We start from the raw sequence: 18,735 nt of genomic DNA, 5'->3' as shown, positions 1-18,735 counted from the left end.
TGTGTACAACTGTAGCTTAATTGTTAGAAGTTCTGACAGCAGAAGCAGAATTATTGTGCAACCATGTCCGCCAGCAAGCTGGTTCCTGTGTTATACTCCGTCCCTAAACTGGTTTATACCACATCCATATCACTCCTACAATGCTTTTAGAAGAAGTGTATCAGATGAAGTGCGCATTTCTCCCCACATTTGTAATCTCCTTCCTTATTTCTCTCTGACTGAGAGGGCCCAGTTATTGGATACCTGAAGTAAAAAGCAGGTAAGAGTTGGGTTTTGGTGAAGGGAATGTGGTGCACGTTTACATTATATGCAGCACTCAAGTAAAAAAAATCTGTGGGGTGGGGAAAAATGTTAAATAAGCAGGCTTTATCATCATCATCATCCATTTGATTGCTGCCACCAGTGGCCATCGTTAGTGACTGAGAAGGGAGGAGGGAGGGTTCTATGGAACATAAGAAATAGGAGCAGGAGTAGGACATCTGGCCCATCAAGCCTGCTCCGCCATTCAATAAGATCATGGTTGATCTGGCCATGGACTCATCTCCACCTACCTGTCTTTTCCCCATAACCTTTAATTCTCTGATATGTAAAAAACCTATCCAAACTTGTCTTAAATATACTTAGTGAGGTTGCCGCCACTGCTTTATTCCACAGATTCACCACCCTCTGCGAAAAGCAGTTCCACCTCATTTCCATCCTAAACCTACCCCTCCAAATCTTGAGGATATGTCCTCTAGCTCTAGTCTCACCTATCAGTGGAAACAACTTTCCTGCCTCTATCTTATCTATCCCTTTCATAATTTTATATGTTTCAATAAGATCTCCCCTCTGTCCCAGGCGACTCAATCTCTCCTCATAGTCAAATGCCTCATCTCTGGAATCAACCTGGTGAACCTCCTCTGCACTGCCTCCAAAGCCAGTATATCCTTCCTCAAGTAAGGAGACCAGAACTGCATGCAGTACTCCAGGTACAGCCTCACCAGTACCATATAGAGTTGCAGCATAACCTCCCTGCTCTTAAATTCAATCCCTAAACATAGGTTATGTACTGACTAATGGAATATTAGATCATGGAATATAATGGAATACTACTGACTATGGAATAGATGGCTTTGTGGCTAAGTTTGCTGACGATACGAAGATAGGTGGAGGGGCCGGTGTTGCTGAGGAAACGGAGAGTCTGCAGAGAGACTTGGATAGATTGGAAGAATGGGCAGAGAAGTGGCAAATGAAGTACAATGTTGGAAAGTGTATGGTTATGCACTTTGGCAGAAAAAAATAAACGGGCAGACTATTATTTAAATGGGGAAAGAATTCAAAGTTTGGAGATGCAACGGGACTTGGCAGTTCTCATACAGGATACCCTTAAAGTTAACCTCCAGGTTGAGTCAGTAGTGAAAAAGGCGAATGCAATGTTGGCATTCATTTCTAGAGGAACAGAGCACAGGAGCAGGGATGTGATGTTGGGGCTCTATAAGGCGCTGGTGAGACCTCACTTGGAGTACTGTGGGCAGTTTTGGTCTCCTTATTTAAGAAAGGATGTGCTGACATTGGAGAGGGTACAGAGAAGATTCACTAGAATGATTCTGGGAATGAGAGGGTTAACATATGAGGAAAGTTTGTCCGCTCTTGGACTGTATTCCTTGGAGTTTAGAAGAATGAGTTTAGACCTCATAGAAACATTTCGAATGTTGAAAGGCATGGACAGAGTGGATGTGGCAAAGTTGTTTCCCATGATGGGGGAGTCTAGTACGAGAGGGCATGACTTAAGGATTGAAGGGCGCCTATTCAGAACAGAAATGCGAAGAAATTTTTTTAGTCAGAGGATGGTGAATCTATGGAATTTGTTGCCACGGGCAGCAGTGGAGGCCAAGTCATTGGGTGTATTTAAGGCAGAGATTGATAGGTATCTGAGTAGCCAGGGCATCAAAGGTTATGGTGAGAAGGTGGGGGAGTGGGACTAAATGGGAGAATGGATCAGCTCATGATAAAATGGCGCAGCAGACTCGATGGGCTGAATGGCTGACTTCTGCTCCTTTGTCTTATGGTCTTATGGTCTAATGAAAATTATGGAAAGGTGGATGACGGAGAAATGAGCAATAACTAATGCAAATGATACTGGTGGTACTCCTACAAAACCTTGAAAACCTATATCAGTTTGTTAATCTTCTTCCAAACAACATCGATACTGATGAAAGTAAATTCTTAGCACTGAGCTCCACTGTTATTTCTTCATTCTGTCTCTTGGGTACATGCCATGTGGGCCTGCTGCCCTTCTGTGGAGATAGGACATCTCACCTTCTCACTCACTAAGGCACTGAAGCTGTGTCAGAGAACCATATTTTACAGCACAAGATTCAGTTTTGAATCGTCTCTCATCATTTCTTGCAAATACTAGAGAAGGTTAGCCACAACAACCCTTGTCGGTTGCCACCCTTAATATATTATGCCACCTTATCCTATGTCCACAGCATTTTCATACCATCTACCCTCTCACATTTAAACCTCCACTGATGTAAATATGAAATGAACAATGCAAGTACAGATAGCTGCACGCAACAACCTATAGGCAATTGGTAGCACAAATTTAACATACTTTCTGAAGAAGCATGAGCATCATTTAATTAGGGTACTGCAATTGCAATGACTATTTTGTTGGATTATCAACTTTAAAAGCACTTGGATCTGAAAATAATTCAATGCTAATGTACAATTATATTTATGGCAATGAATCAACACATTAATAGTAATTAGACTACAAAAATAATTCACTAATTGTGTATTGAGGAAGAAAATTTCTTTCATAGAATAGAAACATAGAAAACCTACAGCACAATACAATCCCTTCAGCCCACAATGCTCTGCCGAACATGTACTTAGTTTAGAAATTACCTAGGGTTACCCATAGCCCTCTACTTTTCCAAGCTCCATGTACCTACTCAGGATTCTCTTAAAAGACCCTATTGTATCGGCCTCCACCGCTGACACCGGCAGCCCAATGACGCACTCACCACTCTCTGCGTAAAAAAAAAACTTAACCCTCACATCCCCTCTGTACCTATTTCCAAGCACCTTAAAACTGTGCCCTCTCATGTTAGCCATTTCAGCCTTGGGAAAAAGCCTCTGACTATCCACACGATCAATGCCTGTCATCATCTCTCATTATCTTATACACCTCTATCAGGTCACCTCTCATCCTCCGTCACTCCAAGGAGAAAAGGCCGAGTTCACTCAACCTATTCTCATAAGGCATGCTCCCCAATCCAGGCAACATCCTTGTAAATCTCCTCTGCATACTTTCTATAGTTTCCACATTCTTCCTGTAGTGAGGTGACCAGACTGAACACGGTACTCCAAATGGGGTGTGACCAGGGTTCTATATAGCTGCAACACTACCTCTCGGCTCTTGAACTCAATCCCATGGTTGATGAAGGCCAATGCACCGTATGCATCCTTAACCACAGAGTCAACCTGCGCAGCAGCTTTGAGTGTCCTACGGACTCAGACCCTAAGATCCCTCTGAACCTCCACACTGCCAAGAGTATTACCATTAATACTATATTCTGCCATCATATTTGACCTACTAAAATGAACTACCTTACACATATCTGGGTTGAACTTTATCTGCCACTTCTCAGCCCAGTTTTGCATCCTATCGATGTCCTACTGTAACCTCCGACAGCCCTCCATATTATAAACAGCACCCCAACCTTTGTGTTATCAGCAAGTTTACTAACCCATCCCTCCACTTCCTCATCCAGGTCATTTATAAAGATCACGAAGAGAAGGGGTCCTGGGACAGATCCCTGAGACACACCACTGGTCACCAACCTCCATGTAGAATATGACCCGTCTACAACCACTCTTTGCCTTCCATGGGCAAGCCAATTCTGAATCCACAAAGCAAGGTCCCCTTGGATCCCATGCCTCCGTACTTTCTCAATAAACCTTGCATGGGGTAACTTATCAAATGCCTTGCTGAAATCCATATACTCTACATCTACTGCTCTACCTTCATCACTGTGTTCAATCACATCCTCAAAAAATTCAATCAGGCTCGTAAGGCACGACCTGCTTTTGACAAAGCCATGCTGACTACTACTAATCATATTATGCCTCTCCAAATGTTCATAAATCCTGCCTCTCCTGATCTTCTCCATCAACTTACCAACCACTGAAGTAAGACTCACTGGTCTATAATTTCCTGGGCCATCTCTATTCCCTTTCTTGAATAAGGGAACAACATCTGTAACTGTCCAACCCTCTAGAACCTCTCCCGTCCCCGTTGAGAATGCAAAGACTATTGCCAGAGGCTCAGCAATCTCCTCCCTCACCTCTCACAGTAGCCTGTGGTATATCCATCCAGTTCCGGTGACTTATCGAACTTGATGCTTTCCAAAAGCTCCAGCATATCCTCCTTCTTAATGTCTATATGTTCAAGCTTTTCAGTCCACTGTAAGTCATCCCTACAATTGCCAAGGTCCTTTTCCGTAGTGAATACTGAAGCAAAGTATTCATTAAGAACTTCCACTATCTCCTCCGGTTCCATACACACTTTCCCATTGTCACACTTGATTGGTCCTATTCTCTCACATCTTATCCTCTAGCTCTTGAAATACTTGTAGAATGCCTTGGTGTTTTCCTTAATCCTGCTCGCCAAGGCCTTCTCATGGCCCCTTCTGGCTCTCCTAATTTCATTCTTAAGCTCCTTACTGCTTGCTTTATAATTTTCTAGATCTCTATCATCACCTAGTTTTTTGAACCTTTTGGAAGCTTTTATTTTCTTCCTGATTAGACTTCCAACAGCCTTTGTACACCACAGTTCCTGTACCCTACCATCCTTTCCCTGATTCATTGGAACGTACCTACGCAGAATGCCACATAAATATCCCCTGAACATTTACCACATTTCTGCCGTACATTTCCCTGAGAACATCTGTTCCCAGTTTATGCTTTCAAGTTCCTGCCTGATAGCTTCATATTTCCCCATACTCCAATTAAACACTTTCCTAACTTGTCTGTTCCTATCCCTCTCTAATGCTATGGTAAAGAAGATAGAATTGTGATCACTGTACAAAATGCTCTCCCACTGAGAGACCTGACACATGACCAGGTTCATTTCCCAATACCAGATCAAGTACAGTCTCTCCTTTTGTAGGTTTATCTACGTATTGTGCAAGGAAACCTTCCTGAACACACCTAACAAACTCCATCCCATCTGAACCCCTCACTCTAGGGAGATGCCAATCAATATTGGGGAAATTAAAATCTTCCACCACGACAACCCTGTTATTATTGCACCTTTCCAGAATCTGTCTCCCTATCTGCTCCTTGATGTCCTTGTTACTATTGGGTAGTCCATAAAAAACACCCAGTAGAGTTATTGACCCCTTCCTGTTCCTAACTTCCACCCACAGAGACTCAGTGGACAATCCCTCCATGACTTCCTCCTTTTCTGCAGCTGCGACACTATCTCTGAACAACAGTGCCACGCCCCCACCTCTTTTGTCTCTCTCCCTTTCCTTTCTGAAACATCTAAAGCCTGACACTCTAAGTAGCCATTCCTGCCCCTGAACCGTCCAAATCTCTGTACTGACCACAACATCATAGCTCCAAGTACTGATCCACGCTCTAAGCTCATCTGCTTTGTTCATGATACTCCTTGCATTAAAATAGACACATCTCAAACCATCAGTCTGAGCGTATCCCTTCTCTATCACCTGCCTATCCTCCCTCTCACACTGTCTGCAAGCTTTCTCGATTTGTGAGCCAACTGTCCTTACCTTGGTCTCTTCAGTTTGGTTCCCAGCCCCAGCAATACCAGTTTAAACTCTCCACAATAGCCTTAGCAAACCTCCCTGCCAGGATATTGGTCCCCCCTGGATTCAAGTACAACCCATCCTTTTGTACGGGTCATGCCTGCCCCAAAAGAGATCCCAATGATCCAGGAATCTGAATCCCTGTCCCCTGCTCCAATCCCTCAGCTACGCATTTATCCTCCACCTCGCTCTATTCCTATATTCACTGTCGTGTGGCAGAGGCAGTAATCTTGAGATTACTACCTTCGAGGTCCTGCTGCTCAACTCTCTTCCTAACTCCTTGTTTTCTGTTTTCAGGACCTCCTCCCTTTTCCTACCAATGTCATTGGTACCAATACGTACCACGATCTCTGGCTGTTCAGCTTTCCATTTCAGGATATCGTGAACACGATCAAAACCGTCCCGGACCCTGGCACCTGGGAGGCAAACTACTATTCGTGTTGCTTAATGTCACCAAAACCAAGGAGATGATAGTTGATCTCAGACGGTCTCAGCCTGAGCACACACCCCTCAGCATCAGCGGCTCCACAGTGGAGAGAGTGGAAAACATCAAGTTCCTTGGAGTGCAGATCTCAGACAATCTCACCTGGTCCAGGAACACCACTGGGATTGTGAAACGGGCCCAGCAGAGATTGCACTTTCTGAGGAAGCTCAAACAAGCATCACTCCCCACTAACATCTTAACTACATTCTACAGAGGCGTGGTTGACAGTGTGCTGACCTTTAGCATCACAACCTGCTACTCCAGCTGCAGTGCTGTCGACAAAAAAGCCTTGCAGAGGGTGGTTAGGGGAGCAGAGAAGGTTATTGGGGTCTCCCTACCTTCTGTCCAAGACCTCTTTCAGAGTCGATGCCTCCAGAAGACACGGTACATCATTAAAGACCCCTCACACCCTCTCCATGAACTGTTTGTTCTTCTGCCATCAGGCAAATGTTACAGGAGCATCAAAACTACATTTGTAAAACCACAAGGCTACTAAACAGCTTCCTCCCACAGGCAGTCAGACTGCTAAATAGCTGCTCTACCTGACTCTGCTTTGGACACTTTTAACTTGCACTGGACACTTATAACTTGATTTTAACTGACATGTGGCTGTTGTGTTTAACTATTTATTGTTATGTTTATTATTTAGTGTTGCATTTGTTATGTTATGATTGCACTGCTCCTGGGAAACACTGTCTCATTCTGCCCTGCAGAGCTGATGTACAGTTAGAATGACAATAAAGTTTTTTGAATCTTGAATCCTTCCTGTGTCCACAGAATTGCCTGTCTGACCCCCTAACTATAGAGTCCCCTATCACTGCTGCCATCCTCTTCCTTTACCTATCCTTCTGAGCCACAGGGCCAGACTCTGTGCCAGAGGCGTGGCCACTGTTGCTTCCTCCAGGTAGGTCGTCCCACCCAAAAGAACTCAAACAGGAGTACTTATTGTTAAGGGGGACAGCCACAGGGGTACTCATTGGTATCTGACTCTTGCCCTTCCCTCTCCTGACTGTTACCCACTTACCTGTCTCTGAAGCCCTGGTGTGACTACTTGCCTACAGCTCCTCTCTATCACCTCCTCGCTTTCTCTGACCAGATGAAGAACTTCTTTTAATTCTGTTTAGCATTGGTGCAGATATAGTACTCAATTGACAATTAGAATTGTAAGTCAGTAACTTGCTAGATTTCCTTGCTACATTTTACTCTATTGATTGTGTAGACAATGAAGATGTACAAAACTAGTGAGGGCAGTAATTAAGCCTGCATTTATAATATAACCACTGCACCAGTCAAAGCAGTAGTTGTAATATAACTGCAGCCTAAATTAGTTTCAAATGTAACACCAATTACTAATTTATTTTTGTTTAAGTAAAAAAAATAGAAAGGCACAATTGTAAAAGCACATCTATGGCCTATGAAAATATTGTCTAGTCCTGTTACAACCTTAAACTCCTGTCTCCTATATCAAAATAGCCTAACTTCAACTTTACCAATTAACTAATTACATAAAACCTTCAGCTAGAATTTTGTCACAATATACTTAAACACGTTGTTGAAATTGTATAAGAAGGGATTACTTACTGCTTTATCATTCACTTCTCTATTTTGAAATTTAAGGTCCTTGTAAAACTTGTCCACTTCTTGTTCACTTTTCAACAGTCTGTCCTCACGAAATGCTGACATACCATTACGTAACTGGGCTTCAGCTTCACTGAGCTTTGCCAATTGTTGCTGGTATTCCCAAAGCTCAATGTCTGTTCCATTCTTTAAAGGTGGAACTTCTTGGGGTACCTGGACTACAAGTTTATGTATGGTTTGATCAACCTCTCTGAGTTTACACAGTACAGATTGGTAGAGATGATAATGTTTGAAGAAAGTTCCAAGTAAATAATTGGCTAAATGTTGGAGGTAATTAGAATTCAGTTTATTTTGGTATTGTTCACATTTATCCCACAATTTTCCAATAGCTTCCTGAATAGTTTTTCCTGAAAGTGAAATCAAAACAAAAGGATTGATAATTAGGTTTATTAAAAACTCGATGGGAAAATAACTTCAGTGCGTTGAGAATACTAGTCATACTACGATAATGCAAACCCATATAACGCCAAACCTTTAGCCCACAAAAACAATTTGCTGAGAGCCAGGAGAGAATCAATGGGTTAAATTCTTTCTTTCTGTACTGTAACCATTCAATGATTCAAATCATTGTAGGAAATGTCTTTCTGAATTTGCTTGAGCATTTTGAGAACATCATGAGATTAGTATTGTGCTAATCTCATGATAAAATACTAATCTCATGATGGAGTGTGATAAAGGATTTCTTAATTCATGCAAGAAAGGTAAGCAAATGAAATTAAGAGAGAAATGATGAAGTACAGAAAGAGAGGTTGAAAGCCACCACAGTGATGGATTTAGATTGGCGTAGAAAACAACTCAGGATCTTAAATTGGCTGATTTATATCTGGGATTAAATATCTATCACATAGTAGTGGCCTATTACACAGGATTGGAAAGTGAAAAATGCCACAGATCCACGCAGAAGCAATGGCACAAGAGTGGCCCTGTCACAACAGCTGTAACTAGTTTACTATGGTCTCTATTACCTCTCTCATACAATTAGAAAGGAGATAAAAGGAGTGGTCAGTGAGGAAGTGGAAAATGGAAGGTGAAAAGCTTTTGTGTGATCGATTGACTTAGAGAGTAAAAATCTAGAGATATTGTGAGGGGAACTTGAGGAATTAATAAGTATTCTCACTTCCAGACAAGGATGCATTAGTTGTCAAAAATGGAAAGCTTCCTTTATAATTATTGTGTGAAATATTTGTACAGTATATATGAAATTGAACTCCCCATTCCAATACTGGATTAATCTTACAATTACACTTCACATCCCGTACATCAAAACAGGTTCTGAAACCAGGTTTGCCTTTTCAAAATTAATACAGACATACCCTGCTATTCTGGAATATACCTGAATGCACTGAAGAACAGGCATAATGATTACCGTTTGAATTAGAGACACAACAGCTACGCATGGATCATGAAATTGCACAAAACCCAGAGCTAACAGAACAAACAAAACATTCATCTGCTTTGTGAAGAATATTACTTTCAAGAATGAAGTTTTTACCAAGTTAACTTATCTAATTTTTCAATGCAAAGATGGCAAAATGAATCACAGGTTTTCACTAGTTGAACTAGCTGTTTTCATATAGATAAACTTCACTAATTAAAACACTGATTCACATAGAATTAAGCTATAATAATAAATGGACACCTTAATTTCTGATATCTCAAGTTTAGTAAAAAATTTTGTTGGCCAGACTTTTATGCTTGAATGTAGTATCCCACAAATCTTCCCATTTTCCTATTTTTCATAGAAGATGCTTTCAGACACTTCTCAGAAATGTCACATCTCAGAAATGTTCACAATATAGTATTTCACACATTTTTATTTGATCATAGCTGATTAAAATCAGTATTTATAAGGTGTTGCTAACCTACCTTCTTCAATCCATTTAGGAGAAAAGTCAGTTACAGATTAAACTGATGTGAGTAAATATTCAATCTTTCAAACATAAATAATTAAATACATCCTCAAAAATAAATCAGACTGGTACTATAGCAATACCTTTAAAAAGATAAAATCATTAATGGGAGGTGAAGGTTAAAAAAAGCATGAAAATACACTTGAACAATGAGAAAAAATAAATGCAATTTATATAATTTTAGTAAATACCAGGAAATAATATTGTAAATAATTATCTGTGACCTCTTTATCCTTTAATATTAGCAAGACAGGTCAAGTTTGTGAACTGTGACACCAAGCACTGTATAACTTCAGTAGTTTTCCTGTATTTTATGTTAATATATTAGCTGGCCAAATCCACTTCTACATGCAAACAAGCATTTGCAAACAGGTTAAAACTCTGGTCTGGCATTCTGTGATCTGGCAACACTCTTGGTCCAGCATGTTTTGAATCTGGCACCTTTGGTTTGCAGAGTGTCTATCAAAGGTGGATGTATTAGCAAATTTATTAGTAAAATCATTTTCTACTTCTGTTTTAAACTTTATAATATATACAATGTACCCTAGAATTACAACAGTAGTGGTAAAAGAAATTTGCCCTTATGAAATTTACTTATCACTACTAATAAACAGAGATGCAGAATCAAAATATGCTTCTATGAAATTTCTGTGAACAAGTAAATGAATGAATGAACAAATTAAATAATTTAAATAATTAATTAACAATAAATCAATACAGAGAATTGAACTGGTTTACCTAATTACAGGCTGCTGATTCACAATGCAAGGCCACCTAAAGGATTTGCTATGGAAACTGACAAGGCAATTTCTTCTATTGATACTTGTACCATTGCAGGATGCTGATTCACAGGAGGAGGGCACTTCACAGATTTACTTTAGAATCTGACAAGAGGTTCTTGGGACTATTTCTGTAATCTGGCATTTTTTTGTAGTCCAGCACCAGTCGGATCCCTAGGGTGCTGGATTAGAAAGTTTCAATCTGTACATCAGAATGTGAATTCCCAATTTCCATGCGATACTTAGGCAATATCCAAGGACATCACATAGAGTATTCAAGAAATAATTATTATGTGTAAACAAGTGTATTAATCATCAATACCTTTTAAAACAACTATGTCCCTGAGCTAATTCCATTATAAAAATAATTGCAATAAACTGAATTTTGTTACTACCTTCAGTTTCACAAAGTAATTCCTGTGAAAAGCAAACTGCCACTGCAACACTGGGCCATGGAAATCCTTTGTCAGCAGCAAATATAATAGTGTCATATAGATAGTCAAGTAGTATGCCTGGTTTTAAATCTCTCTCTTCATCAAAATCTTCCCATTTTAGCAATTTTGTTAAATGTCGACGACCATCTTCTTTCTAAAACCAAAAAAGAAAAAAATATATATATCTTGAGACAAATCTAATGAATGTAATTAAGTTTACAAACAAACTGCAGACCTCGATCACTGGACACAGTTCCCAAAGGTACACAACAAGGTCTGAAGCATGCAAGAGGTGACACAATAACACGGCTGGTAGAACTGCTGTCTCACAACTCCAAGTTTGATCCTGACCTTGGATGCTGCCTGTGTGAAGTTGCAAATTATCCCAGTAATCACATGGATTTCCTCCCACATCACAAACTATGTGGGCTGGTACATTAATTGATCATAGCAAATTGTCCCTAATGCATAGGCATGTGATAGAATTAGAGCAAGGATGGGGGAAATTGTGGAATGTGGAGAGAATAAAATTAAAATGAAATAAGTGTAAATGTGTGCTTAATGGTCATCTTGGAGGTCCTGTTTCCATGCTGTATGGCTCTATGACAAACTGTAACAAGGCAGTCTACAATTCCCCTCTGGATTGCATCTTGTAATCTATTCCCATGTGCTGCTTTGTCTGCTCATGTTAACAAAGAAACATAGAAAACCTACAGCACAATGTGGGCCCTTCGGCCCACAAAGCTGTGCCGAACGTGTCCTTACCTTAGAACTACCTAGGCATACCCATAGCCCTCTATTTTTCTAAGCTCCATATACCTAACCAAGAGTCTTTTAAAAGACCCTATCGTATCCGCCTCCACCAACGCCGCCCGCAGCCCATTCCATGCACTCACCACTCTCTGCGTAAAAAACTTAACCCTGAGATCTCCTCTGTACCTAAAATAAGTTCTTAAAATACACAAAAATAAATTGAGTTCCCCTCACTTTTATAACCATTCCTAACTTCTAAGCCAGTCATTCTGAGGCAATTGTCCAATTGCATCATGTTTACTACTGTTCTCATTTCGATTTCAGGTGTTCAAGGTTCATGTACTCAGTATTCGCATTAATAATGGGGTTTCTTTTAAATAAGTTTTAGAAATGTGTGGATTTCCCAGAAAAATGCTGATATAAAGCAGTTATTTTCAGAGAAAACCATAGAAAATCTACAGTACAATACAGACGCTTCAGCCCACAATGCTGTACCGAACATGTACTTACTTCAGAAATTACCTAGGGTTACCAATAGTCCTCTATTTTTCTGAGCTCCATGTACCTATCCAGGAGTCTCTTAAAAGACCCTATTGTATCCGCCTCCAACACAGCTGCTGGCAGCCCATTCCACACACTCACCAGTCTGCGTAAAAAGCTTACCCCTGACACCCCCTCTGTACCTACTTCCAAACACCTTAAAACTGTGCCTTCTCGTGTTAGTCATTTCAGCCTTGGGAAAAAGCCTCTGACTATCCACACAATCAATGCCTGTCATCATCTTATACAGCTCTATCAGGTCACCTCTTATCCTCCATCGCTCCAAGGAAAAAAGGCCAAGTTCACTCAACCTATTCTCGTAAGGCATGCTCCCCAATCCAGACAACATCCTTGTAAATCTCCTCTGCACCCTTTCTATGGTTTTCACATCCTTCCTCTAATGAGGTGACCAGAACTGAGCACAGTACTCCAAAAAGTGGGATCTGACCAGGGTCCTATATAGCTATAACATTACCTCTCAGCTCTTGAACTCAATCCCATGGTTGATGAAGGCCAATGCACTGTATGCCTTCTTAACCACACAGTCAAACTGCGCAGCAGCTTTGAGTGTCCTATGGACTCAGACCCTAAGTTCCCACTGATCCGTCACACTGCCAAGAGTCTTACCATTAGTACTATATTCTGCCATCATATTTGACCTACCAAAATGAACCACCTCACACTTATCTAGGTTGAAATCCATCTGCCACTTCTCAGCCCAATTTTGCATCCTATCAATGTCCCGCTGTAACCTCTGACAGCCCTCCACACTATCCACAACATCCCTCACCTTTTTGTCATCAGCAAATTTACTAACCCATCCCTCCACCTCCTCATCCAAGTCATTTATAAAAATCATGAAGAGAAGGGGTCCCAGAACATATCCCTGAGACACACCACTGGTCACCAATCTCCACGCAGAATACAACCACTCTTTCCCTTCCGTGGGCAAGCCAATTCTGGATCCACAAAGCAAGGTCCCCTTGTACGTCATGCCTCCTTACTTTCTCAATAAACCTTGCATGGGGTACCTTATCAAATGCTTTGCTGAAATCCATATACACTACATCTACTGCTCTACTTTCATCAATGAACCTTCAGTCACATCCACAAAAAATTCAATCAGGCTTGTAAGGCACGACTTGCTTTTGACAAAGCCGTGCTGACTATTCCTAATCGTATTATGCCTCCCCAAATGCTCATAAATCCTGCCTCTCCTGATCTTCTCCATCAACTTACTAACCATTGTAGAAAGACTCACTGGTCTATAATTTCCTGGGCTATCTCTACTCCCTTTCTTGAGTAAGGGAACAACATCTGCAACCCTCCAATCCTCCGGAACCTCTCCATCCCCAGTGATGATGCAAAGATCATCGCCAGAGGCTCAGTAATCTCCTCCCTCACCCCCCACAGTAGCCTGGGGTACATCTCGTCTGGTCCCGGTGACTTATCCAACTTGATGCTTTCCAAAAGCTCCAGCACATCCTCTTTCTTAGTATCCATATGCTCAAGCTTTTCAGTCCACTGTAAGTCATCCCTACAATCGCCAAGGTCCTTTTCCGTAGTAAATACAGAAGCAAAGTAGTTATTAAGTACCTCCACTATCTCCTCCAGTTTTATACACACTTTTGCACTGTCACACTTGATTGGTCCTATTCTTGTAGAATGCCTTGAGGTTTTCCTTAACCCTATTCGCCAAGGCCTTCTCATGGCCCCTTCTGGCTCTCCTAATTTCATTCTTAAGCTCCTTCCTGTTGGCCCTATAATTTTCTAGATCTCTATCATTACCTAGTTTTTTGGACCTTTCGTAACCTTTCCTTTGATTAAATATGCAAAGACAATGTGAGCAATATTGTGCTGCCAACCATTAATAAGAAATTAGCCATTCAAGTGAATTTAAGTTTATCCCAACATTGAGTGAGCAAATATATCATCTACAAAATAACCACAGATAGAAACCAAAATAAGCACTAAATGAGGTGGATGGCACACGTTTGGCACTACTGAACTGAGCCTTCCACTGGCATATGTTATGCAAGACTTCATGAGGGAATGTGATCTGCAATATTTTTTTGGGATATAGATATAAACCACATGAAACTTGCGGAGTAACGCCTGAACAAACCTCGGTTATGTGGCGTGATCGTTGTATCTCTAAAAGTGGTAATGATCAGCTGCAAGTGTTGCAAGGAACCTGCGGGACTCCTTGGGATGAAATGTCTAAATGTTTCCTGGACAGACACAAGTGTTACTACAATGCTTCTAAAACAACATATGGAGGGAGTCATATCACAGATCCTGAAGAAAGTTTCAGCACACTTGGTATTGGTGGGTGTATAGAGAGAGTGGTGGGATGCCTCTAAAAGCAAAGTAAACCACATTTCATATGAACAGAAACCTGATCAACTATTGTAGATCAGCTGACTCCATCAATGGCTTCTGTCGAAGCTTTTCCAATAAATATTCAGATAATGTGCACCCCATTACGTACTGCACCAATGATCTTGCTTCCACATGTTCCAGAGAACAGCCCAAATTGCATTAAGACAAATATCCTTTGCACTTTGACACGTTCCTCACTGGGAAGCATGCAACCCACAGTTTCAAAAAGGTGCACAAAGCAATGCTTGCACTTCACAATTGATTTTAACTAAAACCCAATGTTACATATGTTGCCTCGCAGGTGCTAGGATCAAAAATGTCTTAAGAGTGGTTGCAGAACATTCTCGAAGGGGAGGGTGAGCAGCCAGAGGTCATGGTACACATTGGCTCCAATCTACAGGTACAAAAGAGGAAGAAGTCCTGCACAGTGAGTATAGGGAGTTAGCAAAGAAGCTGAAAAGTAGGACCTTGAAGGTAGAAATTTCTGGATTATTCTAAGTGCCATGAGCTAGTCAGGGTAGGAATAGAAAGATAGAACAAGAGACTGTGTGACTCAGGAACTGGTGCAGGCGACAGGATTTCAGGTTCATGGATCATTGGAGCCTCTTCTGAAGCAGGTTCCAAGAGGGACAGATTGCACCTTAACGGGATGGGAACCAATGTCCAGGCTGGGAGAATCACTAATGCTGCTCAGGACGATTTAAACTAGTTTGGCAGGGGGGTGGAAATCAGAGCACCAGTTCATAACATGGAAGGATTGAGAGGAAGGTCGATGTTACGTCTAGTAACAGGCAGGGGCTAAGTAATAGGATAGGTTGAAGGGCTTTTATTTTAAGGCTAGATAGAATGCTAAGTATCAGGGTGATGAACTTAGATCAATACATGGAACTATGATAAAGACTTTTGAGAGAAGGATAGGATTGCATTGGATATTTAATGTTCCAGGTTTTAATGTTTTAGAAAATTTAGAGAAGGAGGTAAAAGGTGGAGGCGGGGAGAATTGCATTATTATCCATGGACACTATCACAGCACACCCAGAGGGAACATAATGGAAGGCTCAACCACTGAGTTAAAATACGTAGGACTCAAAAATAAGAAGAGTGTAATCACTCCGATGCTGTTATATTACAGATATCCCAGTAGCCATTAGGACATCAAGGAAAAGGTATGCATGAAGATCAGGGAAAGAAGTTAAAAACAACAGGTCTATTGTTGTGGATGACTTCAACCTCTCTGATATAAGACCATAAGATATAGGAATAGAATTAGGCCATTTGGCCCATCGAGTCTACTCCACCATTTCATCATGGCTGATCCATTTTTCTCTTAGCACCTATCTCCTGCCTTGTGACCAATAAAAAATCTATCAATCTCTGCCTTAAATATACATAAAGATGGCCTCCACAGCTGCCTGTGGCAATGAATACCACAGATTCACCACTCTCTGGCTAAAGAAATGTCTCCTTGTCTCTGTTCTAAAAGAACACCCCTCTATAATTAGGGTGTGACCTTTGGTCTTAGACTCTCCTACCATAGGAAATATCTCTCCACATCCACTCTATTAAGGCCTTTCAACATTCGATAGTTTTCAATTAGGTCACCCTCATTCTTCTGCATTCCAGTGAATACAGGCCCAGAGCCATCAAGCGCTCTTCACATGACAAACCATTCAATCCTGGAATCATTTTCGTGAACCTCCTTTGAACCCCCTCCACATCCTTTCTAAGATAAGATGTCCAAAACTGCTCACTATACACCAAGTGAGACATCATCAGTGCTTTATAAACTCTCAACATTACATCCTTGCTTTTATATTCTAGCCCTTTTCAAATGAAATGAATCACATTTGCCTTCCTCACCACAGACTCAGCCTGCAAATCAACTTTTAGGGAATCCTGCACAAGGATTCCCAAGCCCTTTTGCGCCTCAGATTTCTGAATTTTTGCTCTAGTAATAATCTACCCTTTTAACTTCTTCTACCAAAGTGCATTGCTATACATTTCCTGACACTGTATTCCATCCGCTACTTCTCTGCCTGTTTCATAATCTGTCTAAATCCTTCTGTAGCCTCCCTACTTCCTCAAAACTACCTGCCCCTCCACCTATCTTCGTATTGTCCACAAACTTTGCAACAAAGCTATCAAATCCATCATCCGAATCATTGACATTTAATGTAAAAAGAAACGATCCCAACACAGGGCACTATAGAACATGGCTAGTGGTGTCACTGGCAACCAACTAGAAAGGGCTCCCTTTTTTCCCACATTTTCTCTCCTGCCAATCAGCCATTGCGTTGTCCATGCTAGTATCTTTCCTGTAATACCATGGCTCTTAACTTGTTAAGCAGCCTCATGTGTGGCACCTCGTCAAAGGCCTTCTTAAAATCCAAGTATATAACATCAATTGATACTTCTTTGTCTATCCTACTTATTATTTGAACAGTACCCCAAAACCATCTCCTTAACAATTGACTCCAACATCCTCCCAACCACTGAGGTCAGACTAACTGGCCTATAATTTCCTTTCTTCTGCCTCTCTCCTTTCTTGAATGGTGGAGTGACATTTGCAATTTTCCAGTCTTCCAGAACTATTCCAGAATCTAGTGATTATTGAAAGATCATTACTAATGCCTCCACAATCTCTTCAACCACCTCTTTCAGAACCCTGGGGTGTACACCATCAGGTCCAGGTGACTTACCTACCTTCAGACCCTTCAGCTTCCTAAGAACCTTTCCCTAGTAATGGCAACTTCCTACACTTCTAACTCCTGACACTCTGGGACTTCCACCATGCTACTAATATCTTCCACAGTGAAGACTGATGCAAAATACTTATTCAGTTCATCCGCCATGTCCTTGTAACAGATTACAACCTCTCCAGCATTGTTTTCCAGCAGTCTAATATCCACTTTCTCCTCTCTTTTACACTTTGTGTGTCAGAAGAAACTTTTGGTATCCTCTTTAATATTATTGGCTAGTTTACTTTGATATTCCATCTCTTCCTCCTTAATGTCTTTTTAGTTGCCTTCCGTTCATTTTTAAAAGCTTCCCAATACTCTAACTTCACACTACTCTTTGCTCTGTTATATGCCCTCCTCTTTGGCTTTTATGTTGGTTTTGTGTTTTGTCTTCTCTTGTTAGGCACAGTTATGTCATCTTGTTAGATGTCACAGTTATGTCATCTTATCTTCTCTTGTTAGGCACGGTTAGAATACTTCTTCCTCGTTGAGATGTATACCCCTGCACCTTCTGAGTTGCTTTCAGAAATTCCAGCCATTGTTGCTCTGCTGTCATCCCTGCCAGTGTTCTTTTCCACTCAATTTTGGCCAACTCCTCTCTCACACTTCTGTAATTCCCTATACTCCACTGTAATACTGATGCATCTGACTTTAGCTTTTCCTTCTCAAATTTCATGGTGAATTTGATCATATAATGATCACTTTCTCCTAAGGGTTCTTTTATCTTAAGCTCTCTAATCAATTCTGACTCACTGCACAACACCCAATCCAGAATAGCTGATCCCCTAGTGGGCTCCATCACGAACTGCTCTAAAAAGCCATCTCAGAGGCACTCTAGAAACTCCTTCTCTTGAGATCCAGCACCAACCTGATTTTCCTAATCTACCTGCATATTGAAATCCCCCATAGCTATTGTAATATTGTCCTTTTAACATGTATTTTTGATCTCCTGTTGTAACTTGTTGACCACATCCATACTACTGTTTGGGGGTCAGTACATAATTCCCATCAGGGTCTTTTTATCCTTGCAGTTCCTTAGCTCTACCCCTTCCAATCCTATGTCACCTCTTTCTAATGAGTTGATTTAATTTTTTTACCAATAGAGTCATACCACCCCCTCTGCCTACCTATCGTCCTTTTGACACAATGTGTATCCTTGGACGTTAAGCTTCCAACTATAATCTTCTTTCAGCCATGATTCAGTGATGCCCACAACATCATATCTTAACTGTGCTACAAGTTTGTCTACCTTATTCTG

General features: G+C 41.0%; 1 protein-coding gene across 1 annotated transcript in view; it reads right to left on the bottom strand.

The window, feature by feature from the left end:
- c2h8orf74 (chromosome 2 C8orf74 homolog) overlaps window positions 1-18,735 on the bottom strand; it is a 45,827-nt gene that overhangs the window by 18,191 nt on the left and 8,901 nt on the right. Inside the window, exons 2-3 of the mRNA XM_072279000.1 lie at window positions 11,026-11,218; window positions 7,885-8,288 (exon numbers count right to left, since the gene is read on the bottom strand). Coding sequence (XP_072135101.1) covers window positions 7,885-8,288; window positions 11,026-11,218 — 597 coding nt within the window. The remainder of the gene's footprint in view (window positions 1-7,884; window positions 8,289-11,025; window positions 11,219-18,735) is intronic.

This window comes from Mobula birostris, chromosome 2, assembly GCF_030028105.1.
Source record: "Mobula birostris isolate sMobBir1 chromosome 2, sMobBir1.hap1, whole genome shotgun sequence".
NCBI lineage: Eukaryota > Metazoa > Chordata > Chondrichthyes > Myliobatiformes > Myliobatidae > Mobula > Mobula birostris.
The sequence above is the reverse complement of the archived record's forward strand: the minus strand, read 5'-3'. Positions and strand labels throughout refer to the sequence as shown.